We start from the raw sequence: 24902 nt of genomic DNA on the forward strand, positions 1-24902 counted from the left end.
AGTCAAGTGGTTTTGTTGCCTGTACCTAACCGCCAGAACGTCAAACACCATCGCTTCACGACGTCACCATGTGCGAACCTGCAGCCTCAAGTTATGATGAATATGAATAATTGGTTATGGGCAGGTAGCACCTTGCATGGTAGCTCCTGTCATCAGTGTGTGAATAGGTGTGAATGATGACGTGCAGCGTTGAAGAGCTTTGAGTGGTCAGAAGACTAGAGAAGCGTTATACAAGTACAAGTCCTTTTACCATTAGAAATATTTCTCTTCGGTCCAATATCAATCCCTGTTCTACTAACCTGGGTGTGACCTTTCACCCTCAGGTCCCTTCTCTGAGGGTTATATTTATTTATAAATAATAAATAAATAAAGGGGGCGACTAGCTCACTAGGCTAAGAGGGTTGTCTGGGAACCGGAGGGTCGGCAGTTCGATCCTTGGCTGGGACGTGAGCTGAGTCGAAGTGTCCTTGAGCAAGACACTGTCCCCCTAGCGGCTCCCCGGGCGCCTGTCATAGGCAGCCCACTGCTGAACCGTCAAATGCAGAAAAAAATGTTCCCCTCAACGGGATAAATATAGTGTAGTAAATAAATTAACGCTTTCATTCCATCTCGGTTCGATTATTGCAGTGCTCTGTATTCAGGCTTCAGCCAAAAGACCATCTCTCACCTTCAGCTGGTACAACACGCAAACACTGAACAAACACTAGAAGAGAAGGTCACTTCTCAGATGGAAATATATACGTGTGACTTCATAATGTTTAACAGTCAGTACTAGAATGGCAATATGGTAAAACACACAGATCGGTCACGTTCCAGCAGCTGCCAAATTCAAATTCAGGCCACCCCAAAATACCACAACTGTATTTAAATGTGCAATCATCTTCCTTAAACGCATTCTTTGTTTCGCTTTAACTGACTTTGCTGCTCACGAGCCAAAACAGAAGATTGGAAAGAGGCCGACGTGCCTGATTTGCAAACACGTCTCACGGCCGGCGTTTAGCCGCAGACGGACTATCAGAAGGTACGAGTGAGTGAGAGCGAGGAGAAACAGGGGAGTGGAAACTGCATTTCCTAGTTTTGATGCACTGATTCCCAGTTGTGCCTAGTGGGAAATGTGAAGATGTCCTTTACCAAGTCAACAATCAGGCCACACACACACACACACACACACACACACACACACACCCTTAGCTTCCTGCTGTGTGTGTGTGTGTGTGTATGCCTGAGAGAGAGAGAGAGAGAGAGAGAGAGAGAGAGAGAGAAAGAGAATAAAACATCAAAAAGAGTTTTCTGTTAAAGAAGATTACGTTAGATACAACACTGATGGGATGGAAATCCAGGCAATATTTTCCTCTTTTTCCATCATTAAAAGATTAGGTTTTCTGAATAAAACACCTAACCACCACTACCCTCACACACACACACACACACACACACACACACACACACACACACACACACACACACACACACACTAGCTCAGATAAGCACACGATCGACTTCTCTCCCTGTTTCCTCTCTCTGTGCATCTTTGTGGTTTCAAAGAATCAGCCGATCTGATCAGCCCAGTTTGGAAACGTTCACGTTTGAGCTGATTTTCACCAATGTTTTTCGTGAATACATACGTCACTTAATGGTTGTCCTGTTTTCTGGTGCAAGAAGACGCTGCTCCCTGCAGTTTAAAGTAAAGAGGTTCATGAGGTTCAAGAGTCTCAGAGAAGGAAATCAGCCCTAACTGGCCAAAAACTCAGAGTGACACATTATTCGTCCTCGTTTTAGGACTAGGAGTAAACCTATTAAATCAACTTTCTTCATTTAGATACAATATTAAAATGATTTCTATCTCTGCTGTTATATTTCAAGACAGGTGAACACAAAAACCGACATCCTCACAAACGGAACAAATGCAGCCGAGCTCACGAACAACATGCAGACAATAGCTTTTCTCAAACACTGTGTGAAGTCACATGAATGTCTCCCTTCATACTGTAAGATGACAAGGGATGTTGTTAAGAGGAGAATTGGGCAGTGAAAGAACATATTCCATGTTCCACACAGACTGATAATTTGTGCAATGCTGCACTATAATTGTTATTGTAAAACAATGAGGTTGGATGGGGCTGATTTCAAACACTTGAGACTAATTACTTAGTATTCTAATGGCTGAGAAGCTTTGTTTACAGTGTACTCTGCAGATAGCACATTTTTATATCATCTGATGATTGTATAGGTGTCATATATACGGGGACATTTGAACACGTTTGGTGGCGTGTATATTCACGTCAACCGTGTCAGTGTGATTTAAGTGAAACGACCTTCTTGCCCTTTATCTTGCCTGCTGTACACTCACTGCATCCTGCTGGTCTTTCAATTTAAAGGAACCTTGTGTAAATATGAACCTTTTACTTTAATTAAAAATGAAATGTCAGTAATCGTTAAAGGCAAATAACCAAAATTGTCATCCATCAAACTCACGTGATCTTTTGGTCACGGTTTCAGTTCAGGAAAACCTCTCCTGGGGATTGTTCTCATGTCATGTTTTTTACTCCCTAAAATCGATTGACACAAGAGCAACGCAATCACGGCGCGCAAGCGTTCCCATGGCTTTGTTTTTGATGCTATTTATTTATTCATGTAGATTGTTTTGGTGTGAGTTGCCGAGTGTTGGAGACATTGACCGTAGAGATGCCTTCTCCTGAATGTAATGCGACTATACAGAGTCAAACCTTGATCAGATATACCATTGAGGCCTTCTCTCGGGTCAGGACAATACTTCTTCAAGTATTCACACACTTTCTTTATCACAGGTCCTTGTAGACGTGCCGGTGGTGAAGCGTTGGCAGCATTGAAGCAGCAGGCAGAGGAGAGTAGCTGCAGCTAACTGGCTTCATAAACGGCCTGCTGATTAGTGATTGGCACCGTGCGGTGGGTGTACGAGTTTGGGAAGGTGGTTTGAACCGGAGGGGAGTTCCCTCATGAATTTCAAATCGAGCGAAGTGAGCAAACATGTAGATTGGAGGAAAGCCAAGAGGCAGAGCTGTAATGAGTCTTCCTGATTTAACTTGCTGAGATCCATTTATCTGATTTATAAATTCAAATCTCTATGCCAGTGGACATGCAGCGTTCTGGAGTCGGACAGGATGTTGCGTTCCCTCAGTAATTTATGGGACTAATGTGTCGCCTGTTTTATGTATCGCTGCTGTAGAGTGTGGCTGTAGTGAATGTCATTAGTAGCGCTGTCCTGTAATGCAAATCACCGGGGTGTGTTTATTCCTGATGTGATCAAATGATAAATCACCACTCTGGAGAGGTCGGAAAAAAGCAAGAGTAGAGCCAGACATCGACTAAAAGCCCAGCGCATCTTCATCTCTTTATCTTTCCAAAACTGACAATCCAACTTCTGGTAAAAGGTGAGGAAGTAAGAATGGATGCTTTATGAACACCTGTTCAGGAGAAGTGTGGGCTGCTATCCCCGTCTTGTAATTAATATTGCCACCAAACTTGTAATCATCTCAAGGGATCATGCCATCGTGTATCCTCTCCACACCCGTCTCTGACGTCTGTTTGAATATCAATCACATGTTGAATCAACACATTCTCACCCCCAACTTGTCAAAAAGTGACTCTTGGTCAGTGGCTCCACTACGCTTCAAGTTCTAGCGCTGTAGTTCCCCCTCTAGCATCAGCGTTGGACGTGTCAGGGACGGCGTGGCGGTTTCCTGTCATTACATGCACAGTGTCTCTTCAAAAGAGACTTTTGTTTTCACAGAAAAAACTGTTTCTACTCCCAACAAAAAGTACTTGATTACGCTTCAGAAAATATGTCACACACAACACATTGGGACTTGAACACTGGTCTCCTGGGTGAAAGTCCCGTGTTTGTTTGGTTTAAAATAAGTAGGTTTGTTAAGTAACTTAAGTCGGTTACGTTAGTTAAGTACATAACAAATGAAAAACAAAAATAGAATAAGTCACCATTTACTTTGGGTTTGGTATGGGACCTGTGTTTGATTTGGTTTGTGCTGAAATAAGTATATGTTTGTTACATAACTAACATTGATGATGTTTTTTCTTTCTGCTTTTTCCCTAAGAAAACCAAATAAAACGTTGCATTCTTTAGTTTAGCAATGCAACCATTGGCAACCGAACTCTGATAAACTCACGACAAACCCCAGTTGTGTGTTTCACATCGGTGCCATGTACGTTGGCGTCTGATGTTATTTTAGCAGTGTTATAACAGCAGGTTGACCGGTTTCTGCTCCCTGCTGTGTCTTCAGGCCGGATGACTCATGATGTGACAGAAAAAAAAGACATAAAGGCACAATTCCACTGACATCAGTTTTTACACAAATTTGAATGTAATATTTGGCAAGTTTGCCAAATCAAACCAATCATGATTAATATGCAATAACAGAATAAATTGTAACCTTGTTACCTTCAAAAAACAACAAGGTGTCTGCGTCCAGAAAAAGAGAAGCCTGACTCTTCTCCCCATTTCATGTATGGCCTTAACTTATTGCTGAGATCACGCGTTTTGCAGCAGTCTGTTTGCTTTGTTCAAGCATATCCCTCTTTCCCATGATCCACGGACAAATCTCTGGGTGGAATAAACTCCCCGGCAGAGATAGCGGAAGCCAAACGGCTTACTTAGCAACTGACTGTGAAACAGCAGACAAAAGAGTTTCTCCAAACAGCGAGACAACCGAAGGGCTGAACACGCTTCCAAATATTACCTGGACACAAGGGAGAGAGAGCGAGAGAGAGAGAGAGAGAGAGAGAGAGAGAGAGAGAGAGAGAGAGAGAGAGAGAGAGAGAGAGAGAGAGAGAAAGATAAAAGACAGGGAGGAGGTGAATAAACAAGAAAAAGAATGATTGGTGAGAACAAAAAAACCAAAGAGGTAGAAGAGCAGTGTCGTTTCTGGAAAGGGTTAGAGCGATGGAAGTGTGTGTGTGTGTGTGTGTGTGTGTGTGTGTGTGTGTGTGTGTGTGTGTGTGTGTGTGTGTGTGTGTGCGTGCGTGCTCATTTGTTCTTCTCCCTTCCGTGCGAGAGCGGAAGACAAACTGAGCATATGGATAAGAGCAGACGGTGGCCAGGTTGTGCTAAGAACCAGTTAGTTCTACCACATTGTGTTGTTTGGCAGTAGGCCTAATGTTTAGCACACTGGGAACTGGCAAACTAATGGAAACAAGCAAACTGCCACGGCGCAGACTTTGAAAGGCTTCTAGGACACTGCAAGGTGCACTTCCTGGCACAGCTTTGGTCCGCTAGAGCTGCAGAGCAATGGCTGCATGCAAATGCAGTATGATAATGTAATTAGGTAAAAAAGCTACGCGGCGATGCCAAAACAAATATAGATACTGTTGAAGTGTGGTCAGTGTTGATTTGTGGTGGTCTGATGCGGCTTCCATACACTCAAATGTAGCCTAAAATCTCACGTCATGTCGTATACACCGTTTGGTCACAATACATGATATCCAAGTATTAAACTATACACAGAAAACTACAATTCTAAACACTAGAAAGTCGACCCTGTCCGTTCACATCCCTAGCTTAACGTGTTAAGATGTTTGAGGGCTCTGAGGTTGAACCAAAAACCCACATTTAAGAGCTTTAATAAGGTCTGTAGAGTTTCAGAGTTGAATGATAATTCATTTTCATTTGTCCTTTCATTCATTGTTGAAATAAATTGATGTTGAGTAGTGGAGCTTTAGATAACGTTAGACCAAACATGTATGTCATTTCTTGCTGTTCCTTCACTAAAGCATGACCAGAGATCGACGGGTGTCTCTCTGAAGCCGGTCGGTTGCTTTACACAGCAGATTGCAGAGAGCGCTGTGTCAAAGTAAGAAGTAATATCAGAGCAGTGGCCTCCTGATAGAAGGCGCTGTATTCATCAGGACTTCTAATAACCATTCCATCTGGGAAGTCCTTTCACGACTGAGGGGCAGCAGTCAATCTTCACCCCGTACTCGTGCACCGGGATTGGATTGTAATTGGTGTTCATGCCCACATGTGTGCAGCAGACGTGTGCGCACATGTGAACGTGAAGGCGCAGTGGCATCACACCAGGACATAGTCGACAGCTCACAGCCCTAATAAGTGCCACCGGATCCGTGTTTTAACACGTACTGAGTCAATTACTTCATCCCAGCTGGAAAATTAAAAAAACACACCAACACAAAGAAAGCCGTTCCTCCTGATCGAGCAGGTCGTCTGTGGGGAAAAGCCTCCGGGGCGATACAGTAATAAGGCAATACAGTAGGAAATGGAAAAACACGCGTGTGTGTGTGTGTGCTCACTGCTAGTGCACTCTCTTTACATTCAGTCAATTTGAACTATGATTCTGAGGTTCAGTCTCCACTCACTAAGTGCTGGGTGGGAACTGGTGGGAACTGGTGGTGGTGGAGGTCGGGTGTCTCTCACAATGCCAGATCTTATTTGGTTCAAATTGTCAGGTTTACAAAATAAAAGCGGACGTCTCTCTGTTTTGCTTTTGTTGGCACGTTGAATTATACAATGTCCTGATGAAGCACTTTCTGTTTTCTGTTTATGTGGCAGAAGAGAGAAGTGGAGCCACATGAAGTGGACTATAGTGAAAGTGAAGGGCTGTAAACTAATACGTTACATTACTCGAGATATGAACAGAAACATGGCCTCTCAATAGATACGATTCACCATGTTTTTGTTTTGATGCAATAAAAATTCTGCAATATGAGCCTATTAATTATAATGGCCCATTTGTTGATGTTTTTCTCTCATTTTTGAATCATTTCAGACCCACTTTACATTCATCTGACTCGAGCCATTGAGGCGTCTCTGGGGGCTTTGTTAAAGGGGAACACCACCTAAAATAAGCATTCCAGTACGTTATGTTCACGGCCCAGGAAAGCTCAATCGATATGTGTGAACACGAGCTTCAGGAAGCAGAGAAGCAAGTCTCCAGCTTACAGCTGCTCCAGAGACAATGAAGGAGATGCTGATGCTACGGACCCACAGAAACTCTGTTTTCTTTGTTACAACGTTGCTTTATTGTGTCGTAGTGTTCTCTGCTCTGAAACAGAACATGGACTCAGAACATTCCCCCGAGTGTCATCTAGAACAACTCTCCCAACCCATCGTATGTGGAGCAGTTCCACACTGACTCCTGTGAGTTTCAGCACTCTCCTGTTTGGATTTGGAAGGGAGGTCATGTTTAATAATATTCATGTTTAATAATATTCATGTTTAATACTATTCTTTATACTGTCTTAGACCATAGCAGTAACATGTATGAATTTTAAAAAATGGATCATTCCACTTTAAAAACCACAAACATACTGAAAGATTCTTTTGTATGTCAGTATTTCCCAAGCATCAGTATTTGAGGTCCTGGAGTGAGACCAGGCTGACCTGTCAGTAGAAAACAATTAAACAGACAATAAGCAATAAGCAACAACTTCCAACATAAGGCCCTGTCAACAGATATACGTCCTATACATATATCTATATATATATATATATATATATATATATATATATATATATATATATATATATATATATATCTATATATATATATATATATATAGATATATATATATATATATATAGATATATATATATATATATATATCGTTGTTTTTGTGAAGTCAACAGATACAGAAAGTAGCTTTGTGTTACACCTCTACTGCACACAGACGTGATGAAGAGGAGCTGCTTCTCAGCAGGGAGTAGTTCACCAGCTCATTCCTAAAGCTACTGAGCACATGGGAAAAGGAATCTGGTGCTAAGTGGTCATGTCTTTCCTCCAAATATTTCATTCATGTCCACATGCATGTGGACATGAATGTGCACATGCATGTGCCCGCAAACTATGTACCCACGCTGTAGTACATTCACTCAGTTCACTCAAGAACTTTTAAAACTTTCTCACCTTGTGATTTGGGGATACCTATGCACATCAATAAGTAATCTCCCCTTGCAGTAGGAGTTATGAATAATGCAACTACCCATATATACGTAGCTGTGCCTTTTTAGAGATGTGCTACTGGAAAGCCCCAGAAGGTTCCACGCGGTGACAGACGGAGCGTGTCTCAACAAATTAACAGAGGCAGGACACTTTCTTATGTCAAAGACACAGCAGATATTTAATCTCAGGTTCTTTCAGAGCAATTATTCAGCCTGAGAAACAATCAAATTGAAGCCTTCTCATTTGAAATGAATTCATTTCAATGCAGACAAGGGTAAAAGCGATAGACCTCGTCTCTCTCTTTTGGGTACCGGAGGAGTGGTTACAAATATTAATAAACTCAAAACCTTTTTTTGTTGGTGTGTTTTTTTTGTTTTGAAGGGAAATAGGACACATCAGCCTCCTGTCACACGCACGCACACACACGGGGAGATTGGCTGCGGTGCTCGAAATAGCTACGAGAAATTGAACAGGGAAAGTGAGGCGTTCAGCTGCTTGATTCCTCCGGTATGATACTAATACAGGAAGGCAGGTAGGTTGGCGAGCAGAGTCGGAGCACGTCGTGCCTCCTCTGGGTTAACTCTGCTGTTTTTAGGTCCTCCTCTGCAGAATGTGTTAAGAAAGCTTCTCTGAAAGCAACGGCACTGTTGAATCAACACCACGTCGAACCTTTATGGTTTCAGGATGAATACAGAAAGTGAAGCCAGTGAACAGGACCACACTGCTGCAGTCGGCTACGTCCTTCTCAGCCAATATAAGAAACTTATAATAATAGTGTACTTATCTTCAGATAAAACTGATATCCTTGTATACAACATATACATGAATGTAATGAGCATGTGTTCTCTAACACATCCATCTGATTTATATCTGTCCCATACATGAACTCGACCTCAACACATTCCAGTCCTTACTAAGTTAATAACACTGACATGTGGACAAAATAAGTGGATGTTCTGTTTCCAGCCTTGCTGATTATCTGCTCCGCCCTGATTGGCTCAGATTTTAGTTTCCCGTCGGTTTAGTTTTTTGGCTTCCAGCTTTCTGTTATTAAAGCGTCTCATTGTTTAATTCTTCATATTCTACATCTTCCTCTTTTGAACTGAATAAATACTTGGAAATAATGAATTAGAAGAATGTTGATTAAATACTGTTTTACCCACAATTAGTGCCAAATTCCTGCAAAGTAACCCGAATTGCAGTAATGAAGTACTCTCAATGTGAGAAGAGTCACCCTGTTAGTACCGCCGAGTGTGAAGATCGGATGGATGGTTCTCGACATGCAAAAGACAAATCAACCAATGAAGCACAGCTGAGGAAGAAAACAGGCGGGAAAAAGACAAAGACAGGAAGTAAAACCAAACACAGGAAGCAGGGATCTTCAAAATAAAACAGAAAACAAACTGAACCAAACCCAGGACCATGACTCTCATGTATCATTTTAGATGGTTGGTTTTACTGTGCAACATTGCACCATATTTTATATGGTAATATAATATATACTTTATGTAAAAATAAACTCATAACTGTATCTGTCAGTTAATTATACGATAAAAAGTAGAACATTTCCCTCTGAAACCATTTGCAGTATATTTGATCAATGTAATCAAATACTTAATAATTACAACTTCATTACTTCTCAACCTTCAAATTAATGTTTCAACTAAAAGCCTCATAAAGTATAAAGTTATATACATCGCACTTACTGGAGGCGCAAGTAAAAACGGCTCCTCCAATTTCCTGCAATCATGTCACACCCCAGCAGCCTCATTGACGTAACGTATTGTACGAAGCGTGGTGTCTTCAGCCGACGAGATTCAGCTGAAGCGTGACGAATTATGAAAATAGCTGACAGAGACACTCAACCTAGATACGCCAGCCTGGTAAGTAGGCAGGTGATGCCTCGTACAGATTCAGGACACACCGTGCAAATTTAACATTACCACACATTCAAATTGGCTTGACTTCCCCTGCGTGATATGAAACTCCAGCTTGAAACTTACTCGACAAACTTTACCCTGCTCACCTAAAAATACTACTGAATCCATCATGAGGTGATAAAATAATCTGTGGCTTTCCCTTCATGTCACAGCTGCCATAAGCTGTCATAACGGGATCCCCGTTTGGGGTCCCGAGTAGTCAGCCTCCAATTTAATCCCTTTCAGGAGACGTCGTATAATGACTCTGGTGGGAGCGACTCAGACATCATTAAAAACTCATGCGCTGGCTTCCACCCTCCAGGCTGGGTGGAGGGTCTATTTCTAGTGGGCTCCCAAAAGACAGGAGGGAGTTTTAATGAACTCAGGTCCCAGGATTAGAGAGCGGGCTCCTGCTCTCGGGGCTGAAGAAGTAAAGCAGCACCAGAACTTCATTTATTTAGACCACCGGGGAGTGATAACCTTTGATTGAGTGTTTGACGTGACGGTTCGACAGATGTTACGTGGCAATGCACATGAACACGGACTCCTAAAAGTCAGTCCAATCTTTTAGCGCTTCAGCCGGCTCCTACATCCGTGAAGAAACTGGGGATTCAAATAGTGACATCAAGCTCTTAAAAAGTCTGAACCCGTCGGGCTTCTTCCAGATGTTCTGGTTGTAGCTGCGTGATGTGATAGATGTGAATTATACATCCAGATAGGTTGTGTTCTGTGGCCTCCAAGAAGAGCCGTTCATCAACAAGGAAAAAATTCTGAAAGCATCACCACACAAAGGGGTTGTGATGGCAGCAATGATGATGAAGTGAGCACACTGTGACCTTTAACCTCTGACCTTGACAAAAGGGTAAAGTGAAGCAATAAAGCATGTCGTCCATAGAAACCTCTCTCTGGTGCACCAACGTGGATTCATATTTAAACCAGATTGAATCATGGTTGAAACTTTAAATCATGTTGCATCAAACTTTTAAACTAGCTTACAATTTCCAAACATTCAATCTAAACCTCTCTTTAAACGTCAGTTTAGTTTTTACTCCGGTGTTTTACTTTAGACCTACATTTAATTTGAGGAGATTTCACTTTCAAAATGTCTGTTTTGAGATGGACTCAAGTTCCTCAAAGAGAGTTAAGGACAGAGTCAACCCCTTGAGCTCTATGATGAGCTTTATGCTGAGCTCTATGTTGAGCTCTATGATGAGCTCTATGATGAGCTCTATGTTGAGCTCTATGATGAGCTCTATGTTGAGCTCTATGTTGAGCTCTATGGTGAGCTCTATATTGAGCTCTATGTTGAGCTCTATGATGAGCTGTATGTTGAGCTCTATGGTGAGCTCTATGATGAGCTTTATGCTGAGCTCTATGTTGAGCTTTATGCTGAGCTCTATGCTGAGCTCTATGTTGAGCTTTATGTTGAGCTCTATGCTGAGCTCTATGTTGAGCTCTATGAGGAGCTCTATGCTGAGCTCTATGTTGAGCTTTATGTTGAGCTTTATGTTGAGCTCTATGTTGAGCTCTATGAGGAGCTCTATGTTGAGCTCTATGGTGAGCTCTATGCTGAGCTTCATGCTGAGCTCTATGAGGAGCTCTATGCTGAGCTCTATGTTGAGCTTTATGTTGAGCTTCATGTTGAGCTCTATGAGGAGCTCTATGAGGAGCTCTATGTTGAGCTCCATGGTGAGCTCTATGCTGAGCTTCATGCTGAGCTCTATGAGGAGCTCTATGCTGAGCTCTATGCTGCTGCTGGTGTTTCACATTCTGGAGCTGAACAGAGCGGACCACCAGTCTCTTCTTTCTTTCTGTGAATGTTCCCCTCCTCACCGTCTGTTGTTCTTACCGTCGTCTTCATTTTTAATCCGGATTTACTCATTTTAAACCAAATTTTGCTAAACTCTGATTAGAACTAATCTTAGATTAAATGAATCCTTCTCGGTGCCGCCCAGCCGTATTTTAAATGACTCTCCCGACTGTGTTTGCATCTCTTAGCTCCTCAACATCAAACTATGTGTAATTCCACCATTTTCCAATGCGCTATGCAGTTTTACATTTCCCAGGCAGCCGTTGATTTCCATTCTTTTTCACAGAGTTAATTGTGAGACTGTATAATTCTCTAATCCATAAATAAATAAGTGCTAGCTTGCTTGGTCGCTTAGTGAAAAAACTCAATATAGATTTCCTGTTCCTCTGCAAATGAGCATTTCATAAACACAAAGCGAGGACAATGGCCGACTGAAGTGGTGGAAAAATGGATCAAGTGTTCTAGAATACATGCGGCGGCGTGGTTTGCATTAAATGCAAAACCAAACCCTGAGGTAGGCCGACGTGTACAGTAACTACATTACATTCTGGTGACTGACAGTCTTAGGTTCACATCATTGCAGTGGTGAAAATAGTTATGTAAATGTGCTGTTGTCAAGCAGCATTATGGCTAAATAACAACAACTATTGTTTCAAGAGTATATGTATTATTCAGAGCACTCACGTACGAATGTAGAGCTATCAGATTGATAGATATATTTTGAATATTTATAATTTATTTATAATTCTAGTGAACACTCTCAGTGACAAACACTGCGTGAGATGAGTCATATCCGGACGAGCAGACAGCAGCAAACATCCCACATTCCTGTGGTTTAGGTTGACGAAAAATCTGGTATCAGTGTGTTGTAATCACTTGCAATAGTGTCCTTGTCACTTCCTACTTGTATTTTTTGGTATCCTCTGTGCTGCAGGAACCGCGGTTCCCCTGAGCATAACACAAAAAAAGACTTTGAGTGAGTTGGTTAGAAAACATCACCCCTCGCTCTCGAAACAAGGCTCATCCCCACCGAGGATTAGGGTGGAGAGCGCCGACGCACGGTGTTCACGGAGAGTCTTGAAGGGTTGTGCGCTCCGCCGACCCCGCCAGCTAGTGGGAAACAGTATGTGGGCCACTCGTCATTACAGGTGAGACTGCGCCGGATTCAGGTGAAGCTGCTCGTTATTTAGTCGCAGCTCTGCTCGCTTTCATCACCGCGAACCTCTCATCGTGACTCCGAGCTCAGAACTCGTGGTGTGCTGAGGGGAGGAGAGCAGGAGAGAACTGAACTTCAGCTGCTCTCACCGTCTCACCGCTCAACCTCATTTAACTGTTCTCCCTTCCCTGAAAACCGGTTATATTGTTCTCTTTATTTTAACAATTATAAAAATGCTAATCGTGATAATGGAAAAGAAACAAATCAGGAGCGACAGCTGCAGAGAAAAGGGTTCTGCTGGATGTTTGGAAGGGAGGACGATTGAGCAGCAGCGTGGCTGACGGCGGGTAGGCATCGGGGCACCACAGGCCTTTCTGCTGCTGAATCCACACCTCCATCACGTGTGGAAGCTGAAAGAGAAGTTATTTACAAGGAACAATGTGACTATGAGTCATCGAGTGAATCTGCAGCTGTAGGAGCTTTTAGCATCGGTAAAGACCAAAAACAAAGAGGAAAGAGATAATGAAGGAAGATTCATCAGGTGGACGACACTGGTCTGTTCATCGTTCACTACATCAGATAGAAGGTGATGAAACGTCACAGTGGTTGTTCACAGCCTGTTTCTGATGGATCAGGGGCCTGGCACAGTGTGTAATGTGTGTGTGTGACTGAAGAGACACCCACACATTATATATACATATATATATCATACATATCATTATTATATTATATTATACAACAGTAAGAACATCCCTGGAAAACATAAAGTGACTCATTTTACTGTAGGTGCGGCTAAATAAAGATATGTTTTTGTATTAAACAGGAACAAATCGTCTTGGAAAATGATGACGAAAAAGACCAAATCATGTATTAAATGTCTGGAACAACAACAATAATAATAATTAAATATTATTATTTTATTTATACAGCAGTTTTCAAAATACAGCTACAAAGTGCTTTACATGGTTCAGACAGAAACCAAAATTCCAGGTATGCTATGAAATAAATTCAATATCCCAAATAAAATAAAATAATAAAGCAACAACATGACAAAGGATTAGACTCTTGCTAGATTCTTGCATTATTAAAGTGATTTGAAAGATTCTCCAGGTTCTCCCAGGATGTGTGCGTATGAGTATACAAGTACTGACGGGAGTACACCGAGTACTTACTGCAGCTTTGAATATGTTAGAAGACATTGATCAATCAAAAGTTAGGATCCATGCTGTCATGGATGTTTCATAAGTGCACACAGTATAATCTGCACTGAGGAGTGACGTGAACACAGGGTCTGTGCAGTAGAAGACCACAGAGCTCTCAGTGGATCCCTCTGCCAGCAGCTGCACGATGTGAAGAGTTTGGTAAATACATCGTTCATTGATCTCTCTGAATATGACACCTAATGACGTCCAGCTGTTATTGGTCCCAACGTGCAGCCAGGAGGAGCATCCGGGGGAAGTTTCTGCAGAGGCAGACTTCTTCTTCTTCTTCTTCTTCTTCTTCTCCCCGTTCAAAAAACTAAAATATAAATAAAAACAGATTCCCTCTGCTTCAGCGGAACCAAGCGCCGTAGCTGCAGGTGCAATCAGTGCAGTGCTAAAACCTTTTAATGAACACCATCTATCATCATTAGCCCAATAGTCAGCCGACGGTCTCGCCGTTAACTCTTTGAGAGCGGAGCCAATGGTGCAGCGCTCCCCTCTGCTTCTCCGGCCCAGGCCCGTCAGCGCTCCTCGGTGCTCGGTCACCGTGGAGCGGCTCACAGAACGCCCATCAGTCTACATCAGCTGCGGTTAATCAGTGCGCAGCTACGGCCGCCGGACTAAATGCTAAGCTACAAACTAAAGCCTGCTGATGCGTGCGATAGCTGCGGTGTAATTGTTGTAGTTTTCCATATTCAAATGAGATTGACCTTTCTCTGGGGGTATTCGTCATGTAGCTGCTGCTGGATTTAGAACAGCTGTATCGGTTCCAAGCAGCACAGTTGGATTGACTTTGACCGGTTTCTCTCCTCAAAGCTGTAAAAACACAATAATGTCTTTTCATTTACTCGACTCGTTCGGTCTCGTTTGTCATGCTGCTTGCTTGGTGTTTTGTACCGAGTAAAATATTGAACACAGAGAAGTCACGCTGTGCCGCAGACCCCGCTGAGTGATTTTGGGTCGCTGATTTGTGAGAAGAAGGATGGGATAGAGTAGGATGAAGTGCTGAGTCGGTGAAATGATGAATAGAATCACCGGAGTCGTGCTTTGCTCTGATTCTAAATTACCACAGGTAGAACGGTACTGAGCAACGTCTAGATTTAGAGAGGAGTAAGACACTTTAGGGCGTTTACACAATAAACAACATAACACTATATATCTAGGGCTTTTATTGTGAAAGGTAAGAACCTAAGTGGATCTGGTCTGCTGCCTTTGTCAAGGTTGAAAGGAGTTATACAGTTTGCAGTGTTGGTTTCTGACTACGGAGCCTTCTTGTTTCATAGCGACAGGCTCAATCAACAGCGTGCACAGCGGGATTATTGAGGCCTTTATATATATATAGACTATATCTTATATTATATTCCCGGAGCAAAGCTCAGACAAATCAACATGGTTGTGAAGTATAAATGTATGTAAATGTACTCATGACAGGAACAATAACATGATTATTCACACGTCCACTCAGAAAGTTATCTCTGAATCTATTCGCTGATGAATTCCATAATATCTTTACATAGAAATTCTGCATAAGGAAAATCTGCCTTTATCAAGTTTCACTTTATAAAAACCCAAAACTTAACTGCTGGATCAACACTTGTTGATACGATTCCCTTTCAGTTTAATACAGAACAATAGAAATACTGCTGAAAGCTGACTGACTGTCTCAGAGAACATTAAACGGCATACGCTTTATAAAAGGTGGATTATCTTTCAGACCCATCGCATTGGTTTCTAACGGACCACGACAGACAGCAATCATCCCCCTGCTGTTGTGTCCCACTTATGTTTGAAAAACAAGCAGGTGTATGTTTGCAGCAATCATCAGGGGGTGTGACTGACAAAGGGGGGGGGGGGGGGGGGCTGTCCTACGCTCATGCAGCGAATCCATAGATGATAAAGTTATCAGTCCGGGTTCAGCAAGATTCCTTGGATCGACTGTAATAAAAGGCTAAACTGGCAGGCAGATGAAAAATGCATTAAAGTGTAAATGGAGGAGGTGTCCCTGGAAAACATCACAGTTATTACTCATGGTGCAGGAGTGGGTGTTCAGAAGCAAGTCATATCCAAGCTCCCTGTGAAGAAGACTGGACTCTCAAGAAGAAGGCATCACTATGTAAACATCTTTTTCTTTTAATGCCATTCATTTATGTTTTGGGGGGTTTTCAGTCCTCAGAGTTAAAAGGAAGTTGTTACAGCTCACCTTTTTGTTTTGTTAGTATTTTAGTATTAACTATGCCATAATTGAGAGCCGTTGGACATATAGACAGTTCTGTTTTGAATATGGCGAGGCCCAATGTGTGAGCGTGATGATATGCGGTTCAACTCAGTGAAACATTGATCATAAGACCAAAGATACGAGAAACACACATGTTGGGGATCAATGACTGAAGAGGTGAAAGAAACACTGTTCATCAGGGTCATAGTTACTTTATCTTTTGTCCGTCTGTGATTCATTTATTTCTTCTATCTTGGTCATTTTTTAAGTGTTTGTTGTTGTAATACTTACTTCGGCCACACGAGGCTGTACTGCACCACTGCTGCATGTTCTAAACAGGACTAGAAGCATTCACGTGTTCCGTCAGGTGAGTTTTAATGTATCCATGCACTCTAAACACGAGCTACATTTACTGAGTGTTAATGTAGTGCTCTTCAGCCTCGTGTGGCCGAAATGAGTATTGCAACAACAAACACTGACGTAAACAACAAACTCAAGTATGAATTGCTGTAGTGCTGAGCGGGGAACTGTCCCTTAGTGAAGAGGAGTTTTTATAATAATAATAATAATAATAATAATAATAATAACAATGCTCTCTTTTAATAAACAAAAAGGCAATTAGCTGAGTTTGAAGGCTTATCAACCACCAAATACTACTCAGCAGTTTATAATACGAGACAGGGTCTCATCACAAAGTCATCATAAAGTCAATCACTTTATCTTCCATCACAGGGATGGAAGGTAAACAGAATTAAGGCGCTCATGTTACAAGGTAATCCAGCAACACTCACACTATTTTGTGTTTATGTGTGAACACAAAAGCATACTGTAGTTGTTATGTGAATGTGAGGTTTGACAACATCATAGAACATTATTAAATAGCTTTTCAACCCATGTACTCAGCCAACATGAACAGCTGATTCATCATGATGATAATATAAACTTCAGGCTTATTTATATGGAAAGGAATCGGGACAGTTTTGCCTGGAAACTCAAAGGATGTTCGTTCCTTCTCCTCAGCCTTCTACCTCGCCTTCTTGCTAACGTTATTGCTAGCAACATACAACATTATAACGTCTAGCAACACACAATGAGTGGATATGCAATTGTGTTAATATTAATGTGTTGACTAGCTTATATTAATGCTAGTCAACACATATTAACACAATATTAATATGTGTTGACTAACTTTCCAAATGACTTCACCAGTTATCGTCATGATACCAATGTACTTATTAAGACAAACTGTGTAACTAACATTTGCGCTAGCCGAGAGCAATGCGAGGCTAACCGCAACCTAAGCTAAGCTAAGGTTAGCCAGCTAGCTGCAGCTTAGCTGCGTGGCATGGTTCCAACATTAGCTGAGAAAGTAATTTGCATTTGGCAAACTAGTTAGTATCTTTGAGTCAATGATCCAAATTAAATATTGGAGCATTACAGATGGTAACATTATTCTAAATATTAAATATTAATGTCACGTCACTGTTTTGGCCGATGTTAGGATGCTCTCAGCAGCTAGATGCTGACTGCAGTTCTCTTAACGGCCCCCAGTGTTACTAATAAAGTATATTTTGCTGTAAATATTTGTATAGTTTTATGGCAACATGTTGAAGGACTTTCACTTACTTTACGTGACATGATGTGTTTGTTGTATTGTGGTATTACATTTGAAATCCAAGAGCTACTTTGGGGACGATCACTTAAATAGATATTTACAGCATGTGAGACGGTTCGATGGAGTAATGTCCACACAGATAGCAAACAGAGAGGCGTTGAGAAAGCAAACGCTGCTCTAGCCCCTCATGTGTTTTCGGTCTAATTATCTTTTCACGTGTTTCGCTGACAGCTCCGATCTGTGCCCTCAGACTCCGTTTCCTGAGTTGCCCTGCTTTCATGAAGAAAAAAAGAAACAACACTGTGGCCAGAGTTAATGATACAAGCTGCACTGCGACTGTGGCTGGGCTACAAGCATTAATTGGTGCGTAATGTGAGAATGAACCTCCTAATGAAGCACTAGTTTGACCGTCTGCTCCCAGGGGGGCCTTTCTTCTGAGGAAAGCTTTGTCATGGTTTGTGCTAAACGGTTAGAAATCTGAGTTTTCCTTTGAAGACTAATATGCAGCGCAGCTACTACAAACTAATTACAGCCCATTGCTCGTCTTTACAATGGTGCCGTCTGAATGACCCATGCATATCTACTGTGTATTATTAAGGCACTATTGTACGTCTCCCTGTGTAGTCATAATGCAGTCAACAGCATAATTACAGTATTTTGTTGCCGGTAATAGTAAACTATTGACTGCAAACAGGCACCGTAACACCCACTGATACAGTACATGTACCTCCCTCTGTGTACTTTCGTTCTGAGTGTGTGTGTGTCGGGGAGAATACTCGTGGGAAAACACAGCGTCACCGCTGGTATTCCGCTCAGAGAGAGTACACACATAATGTCCTAATATTCAACGCCTCTTGTATGCGCATGAGGTGGATCTGCATTCTTTCTGCTGGTATTTGCATAATCTTCACACACCTCGGGGTTCCGCTGTGGCAGGAGTGAAGCGGTGAAGTGATTACCTGCTACTTGAAATGGACTCATTTTCCAGACTCCTCTGTCTCTCCGTCACTCTTCTGTTGACCAGGCGATGTGAAACCAGCTCTTTGCCGTCGCCTGACATTTGTCCGAGCAGCTAAGGAAGCGCTGCAGTAGAGATGTAGTAATCTAAATGTCACTCAGCTCCACGGCGTCACGTACTGTGACCAGGAGCGGTCGCTCCACACAGATAGGATGCTGACGTTTTATGTTTCGCATGCATCTCGTTGTCAACAGATCCTCCAGAACCAACATCACACTGATCATACTAACACCTTTCTGAAGCCCGTTGTATATTACTTCTCTGTGCCGTAGATCTCCATCCATCAAAAAATGACTGAAAACACATCAATGAGCCGCACTGTCCCTTCATAACCACGACCGTACAGTACACCGTGTCGGTGCTGTGAATACTATTCAGTAGAGCTAAAAATCTGCTGCTAAAGATATAATATATGAATCATAATCTAAAAAGAAATAAACTACAAAACAAATACAGATATGCAATGATGGTTTCTGGGTAATATGCATGTCGTCCAAAGTCTCTCTCTGATCATGTGACTCGCTAGTTTAGCTGCACCCGTCCACCCGTAGGTAACATTAGCTCTGTCAGCAACGTTGCAGTGATTTGCACTGTTGGCGCTATTAGCATAGTTAGCACAGTTAGCTCAGCCCTGACCTTCTACAATAGCTCCTTTAAGTTTTGGAGCCAGGTAGTGTTGTCCACATGATGCATTTCTGTTTGTTTTTTGCACATTATTACATTGAGCGATTGATCCACGTTGCATATACCTGACTGAATGTGAGTTTTTGGACGATTGGGGCAACATGACATCATTTGCAATGCGTTGCCTATTTACACATGATGCACAACATTCATTCTCCTCTGAGCCCTGCTTTGTTCTCCACCACTGCCTGAGAGCGGTTTTCTTCTTAGCTGTTACGTGCTAAATTATGTTCACCAGCTATTTGCTGACTCCGTCTGCCGTTTGGTGCTGGGCGGGTAGTGCACAGTGGGTTTACAGCTGCTTGTTGCTGCTGGAAAACAATGTAAGACAGCTGTGGACCTGGACCACAACATTGGCAGCTATACAAGCAAAAATAATAGACTCAAAGAAGCCAAACAGCTCTGTGGAGCCGCAGGGAACTGCAGAGGCAAAGGCAACACCTTTCACTAAGACAATTAGTACTTTGACCCATTGTTCATATTAAAACATCAGATAGTGCTGCTTTTACAAGCATTTCACTTGATTATAACTTTACATGACAGTGACTGATCTAAAGATATTGATACCAATTATATTACCAGTAAAAAATCTAATCTACTTTTGATTGCTTGATTCAAGTCCCTCTGGTAACAGTTTGATTGTGACCATTGAGTCACATGTGAGACCACCAGTGAGGATGAGGATGGTCTCCGGCTCATTCAATTGTAGCCCCTCTTTGTACTTCAGCCCACTGGAGCAGCTCCTCTGCCTCCATGTTTGAATGTGTTTGAATGTGTTTGTACGTGACGTCAGGCTCTCCCTCTTCCTTGAGATTTGACCTCGAGTTTGTACTCACCTTTTAACGTCTTCATCATTTCAGGGAGTTCAGCCACTGGAAGGTGAACAGCCTGGCGACGGAGAAGAGAGATTTCCTCAGATCTCCGCTGCCCTTAGCGCCGGAGTTCCTGCGCAACCTGCGGTTACTGGGGCGGCGGCCGACCCTGCAGCAAATCAACGAGAACCTCATCAAGAAATACGGGACCCACTTCCTCGTCTCCGCTACGCTGGGAGGTGAGGTGACACACTCGCCTTTTATTCTCGGGGTTATAAAAATGTCGGGACGCACCAAAAATAGAGAAGCAGCTCATTATGCGTCTCGGAGGAGTTGTAGCCTGTGTAAGTGCACCGCTGCAGAAGTGGGGGATGTATGCGCTTGCACCTGCAGCATTCAACCAAGGCCGTTCTCCACAGTAACTTTCCACTCATCCTTCCCAGTGATGAACATTGCAGCTACAAGAACCTCGCAAAGCAGAAGAGGGATTAAATTGACCCATTTCTCAGCATAGGTTTCTTTTTATTGGATTCCTTTTCAGCCTCGATCTCAGAGGAGAAAAGTAACTCACAAAACGGAATCACGAGCCGCATCGATCGCGTGGCCTCGCAGAACAGGACTGAGACCTTTGGTGCATTAAAAGTGACGACCTCATGTTACAGTATTGATACGCTGCTCATCCCGGTTATCTCAGAGCAGCCCGAGTACAGTTTTTACAGTCGGCCGCTTTTATTTTTAATAAAAGAGACTTTTAACATTGATAGTGAGTATAAACATTTCAGCAGCAGAGATTTAAAAGGCCAGGGTACTCTGTAAGAGCAAGCAGCCACTTCTGGCCCTTAAAAGTGAAGCCGATGTTTCACGTGTTAAAACTTGCATTCTCTCTAGTGTCCACCAGGGGGCGACTCCTCTGGTTGTATAGAAGTCTAGTCTAAAATGACTCTACTTCTCTCTTGATTTATTCCCTCAGTAAACATTGTAAACATGAGTTTATGGTCTCAATCTCTAGTTTACAGTCTTCTTCAATACAGCATGATGTTCATTTAGTACATTATGCTCCATTTAGAGTCAAACAGACCAGAAAGCAGGGGATGATTTAGGGGCGGGGCTACACAGTGATTGACAGGTTGCTACCACCGCGTTGTCCTTTCATCGTCTTTTTTTTGGCCGCTCAAACGTGTCTTGGTTAGCGTTCAGTTGTACGAAGCTCAACCCTCTGAAAACAAGATGGTGACGGACGGGATTCTGAATGGGTGACGTCATGGTGACTGGGTCCACTTTTCTCATAGACAGCCTGGAGTAAAAACCTACAGTGGAATTATGAAATTGTCTGCGATATTTACACTCACTTATTATAGATAGAATGGCCTTAAAATTGGGACAAAGCCGAATGATTTGAAGCCAGTACGTCTTCATGTAGTCCACCAGCCCTCCAGCTGATGCTGTAGTACGGTGAACATCCCGTCTAACTGTGGCACCACTTATCACTGGATGTGTGCAGTGGAGCATCGGTGTGGGAGACGGAGGATCGAGACGAATGCAGCACCAGACTGATACTTAGATTCTATATGTAATTAAAGGCCTCCTCTAAATGGGCCGAGCCTGTCTGCATGCTGATTAGACCGTGGCTGAGCGAATGCACACTGATCTCAATCTCTTTTCTCTTTTCTTCTGTTTTGCTTGCTTTTACACGGCCGTCTGTCCAGCCGTGGTGACACTCAGCTGTGAAGAGTTTGCTGCTTTGAAGAGAATAATGGACTTATAATAACCTATTTATAAACAATAAATAGTCAGTAATAACTTAATATTGGGGCGTGAAATAAAACATGCTTAGTAATAATAGCTTGTATATTATTATACATTTATAACATTAGTTCTTGGTGTTGGTCATTTTGTCATCATTTAACATATGTTTTGCCCTGAAGTCGCTCTCATCCTCGTAGTCACTACTACATCTGAGAAGTGATGAGAAGTGGAAATAGACGTCGTGACATTGTGGACTGTGGTTTTGAAGCCCCAAGTTCTGTATTTTGGCCGTCGCCATCTTGTTTTTTTACAACCAGTGAACAAACGTGAACGTTTTTGGACTGTGCAGGAATGCGGTAGCGACCAGGGTGAGAAACCTCAGTAAACATCTACATCTAAGTAGAGTCATTTTAGACTAGACTTCTATACAACCAGAGGAGTCGCCCCCTGATGGACACTAGAGAGAATGCAGCTTTAACACATGAAGCAAGAATTTTCAGTAAAAAAGCCGACGCAGAGCTGTGCCTGCTGGGACTTGTTTTAGAATGTTTGAAATGCCAGGAGCCATTTAGGTAATAGTTTGGGATCTGGCATTGATCAACATGTGTTAAGACATGATGCATTATAACCCTATTAAACAGGGCTGCGTGGTGCACAGAAAGGCAGCTCAGCTCGATTGATTGCCCTTAACTGCCCGTCGGTGTCTGTCTCTATGCGTCTGATGAAAGTGATGATCTGCATCAGACACACCACTAAACCACAGTGAAATGGTTTTACCAAGGAAATGTCAAAAGCAGAAAGTCAGCTGCCCTGCATTAATGGAAGTGACCCTTCAGTAACTCTCCCATTAACGAGATGACCGAGACAATAAGACACGAGTTTAGGTGACTTAAAAAGTGACCAGATTCATGGACTGATATTCATTCCACAGGAGAGGAGTCTTTGACCATTTTCCTGGACAAGCAGAAGCTGAACAAGAAGTCGGAGGGTAACAGCAACAGCTCGGTGGTGTCTCTGGAGCTGCTCCATCAGCTGGCCGCTTCCTACTTCACGGATCGAGAGAGCACCCTGAGGCGACTGCACCACCTCCAGATTGCCACCTCTGCCATCAAGGTACCGTACACAACTAAGCCTCCTGACATGAGGCCACATGTCCAGATATGTATTCTACACTGTCACAGGTGAACATACAGTTTATTTATACAGTTTATTTGCTGTATGCAGACTTTGAGTTTGCAGTTCTTCAGGTCCACAAACAGCCGCGCTTCAAGGTAGAAGCTCCTATAAAACAGTCCCTTATGGACGAATCGCTCTGTGCTGCGCCTGTAACAAATAGACCCGCTCTCCAGGTATGCACCCAAACGATCTTTAAAAAATATTATTTCCAAGGTGCATCATTGAAACATGACTTGTCATAAACTTCAGGGCAGATTTAAACCCTATGAGCCGGTTCCTCCGGTTCTGTTGTATGAATCCTGTCCTTAAATAGCAGATTACATACAGTCTGTGAGGGACTTTGTTTTTAACTAGAATCACAGAAACGTACATAGAGTAGGAGAGAGAGAGAGACAGAGGGGACATCTCTTATTCTTTTCGATTCAGGCTGGATTAGAAACCCACTGAGGCACTAAAGCGAGGCAAATGTCAAGTTTCCTTAAAGTCCCTGTTGGGGGGAAGAGTATTTATGCGTACTGTACTCTGCATACTGTATGCCATCTGGACTGGGCTACAGGCTGGTGTGCACATGGGGTTTAAACACACCTGGTCACTGTCATCAGTTCTGATAGGACCGCTGGACTTGTAGCACACAGTGGCATTGATTTTAGAATTGAAGGACTCGTGGTTCGTTCTGTAAACCCTCTGCACACGACACCTGGAACCCATCACCGGACTTCAGCTGTTTTCATCGTCGACTGCAAAGAGGAACGGATTCATGTTGGATATGCACTCCAAAAATACAGAACACATTAATCCCATTATGTCCTGTTCCTGGTTTCACCTTCTCCTTTTCCTCCTCTCCACAACGAAGCGAAGCAGATCTGTAGGCGCTCGTGCCGCGACAGCAGGTGTGTGGGTGGGTGGACTGTGCTTCCATGCTGCAACTTAAACAGTGTGATGAGTAAATGTAAGTGTCACCATTGTGCGTTTCCAAGCCTCCTTCTCCGTACATGCACAGGTGAGACCGACCGTTTCCGTTGCCAAGAGTCGGTTCGAATATGAAAACACTTGATTGCTCGACGGGTTTTTTTCTCACAAAGCCTTGAAATGGTTCTACGTTGAGTAACCGAGAACACACAAAGGCCTCCCGGACCGTCTGGAAATTGCTTTTCACCTGCAGAGAAGTTTGATTAGTGTGAAAACATGACATTTAAAGGAAGCGGAGACAAACTCTGAGCATTACAGTTTTTATATTTATTGGCAAGCTTCATCACACAAAACCACCACTTTGATATGCAAGCAAAAGTAACACAAAAAACCCCTATGCTGCATCTCACAACAGCTTCAGCATGAGGCCTCAGAAACACATTATCTGCTCAGCCTGAATTAATTGGGGACTAAAATCACAGTTACAAATTTGATTCATTTGTGTCTGTGGGGGAAAGCGAGTGAGTGGCACTGAAGCGATGCCTCATCTTATGCAAAGAAGGCAACAATTGTGAATGAATAAGTGAATTGCAAGCGACCATTAAGATCCGTTTAGCGCATCAGTCTGTCTGGTTTCAATCCATCCGGTGATATTTTGTGAAATACACTTTGTACAATGTTCAGATTCAGT

The 24902-nt window shown here is 42.7% G+C and overlaps 1 protein-coding gene across 1 annotated transcript in view; it reads left to right on the forward strand.

Annotated features, from left to right (window-relative positions):
* The window catches only part of brinp2 (bone morphogenetic protein/retinoic acid inducible neural-specific 2), a 168586-nt gene that overhangs the window by 85220 nt on the left and 58464 nt on the right, over window positions 1-24902 (forward strand). Inside the window, exons 3-4 of the mRNA XM_068738211.1 lie at window positions 20429-20619; window positions 23058-23239. Of these exons, the coding sequence (XP_068594312.1) occupies window positions 20429-20619; window positions 23058-23239 (373 nt within the window). The remainder of the gene's footprint in view (window positions 1-20428; window positions 20620-23057; window positions 23240-24902) is intronic.

Source organism: Cebidichthys violaceus, unplaced genomic scaffold (assembly GCF_023349555.1).
Source record: "Cebidichthys violaceus isolate CVI_PGR_0920_01 unplaced genomic scaffold, fCebVio1.0.p SCAF_8, whole genome shotgun sequence".
Taxonomy (NCBI): Eukaryota; Metazoa; Chordata; class Actinopteri; order Perciformes; family Stichaeidae; genus Cebidichthys; species Cebidichthys violaceus.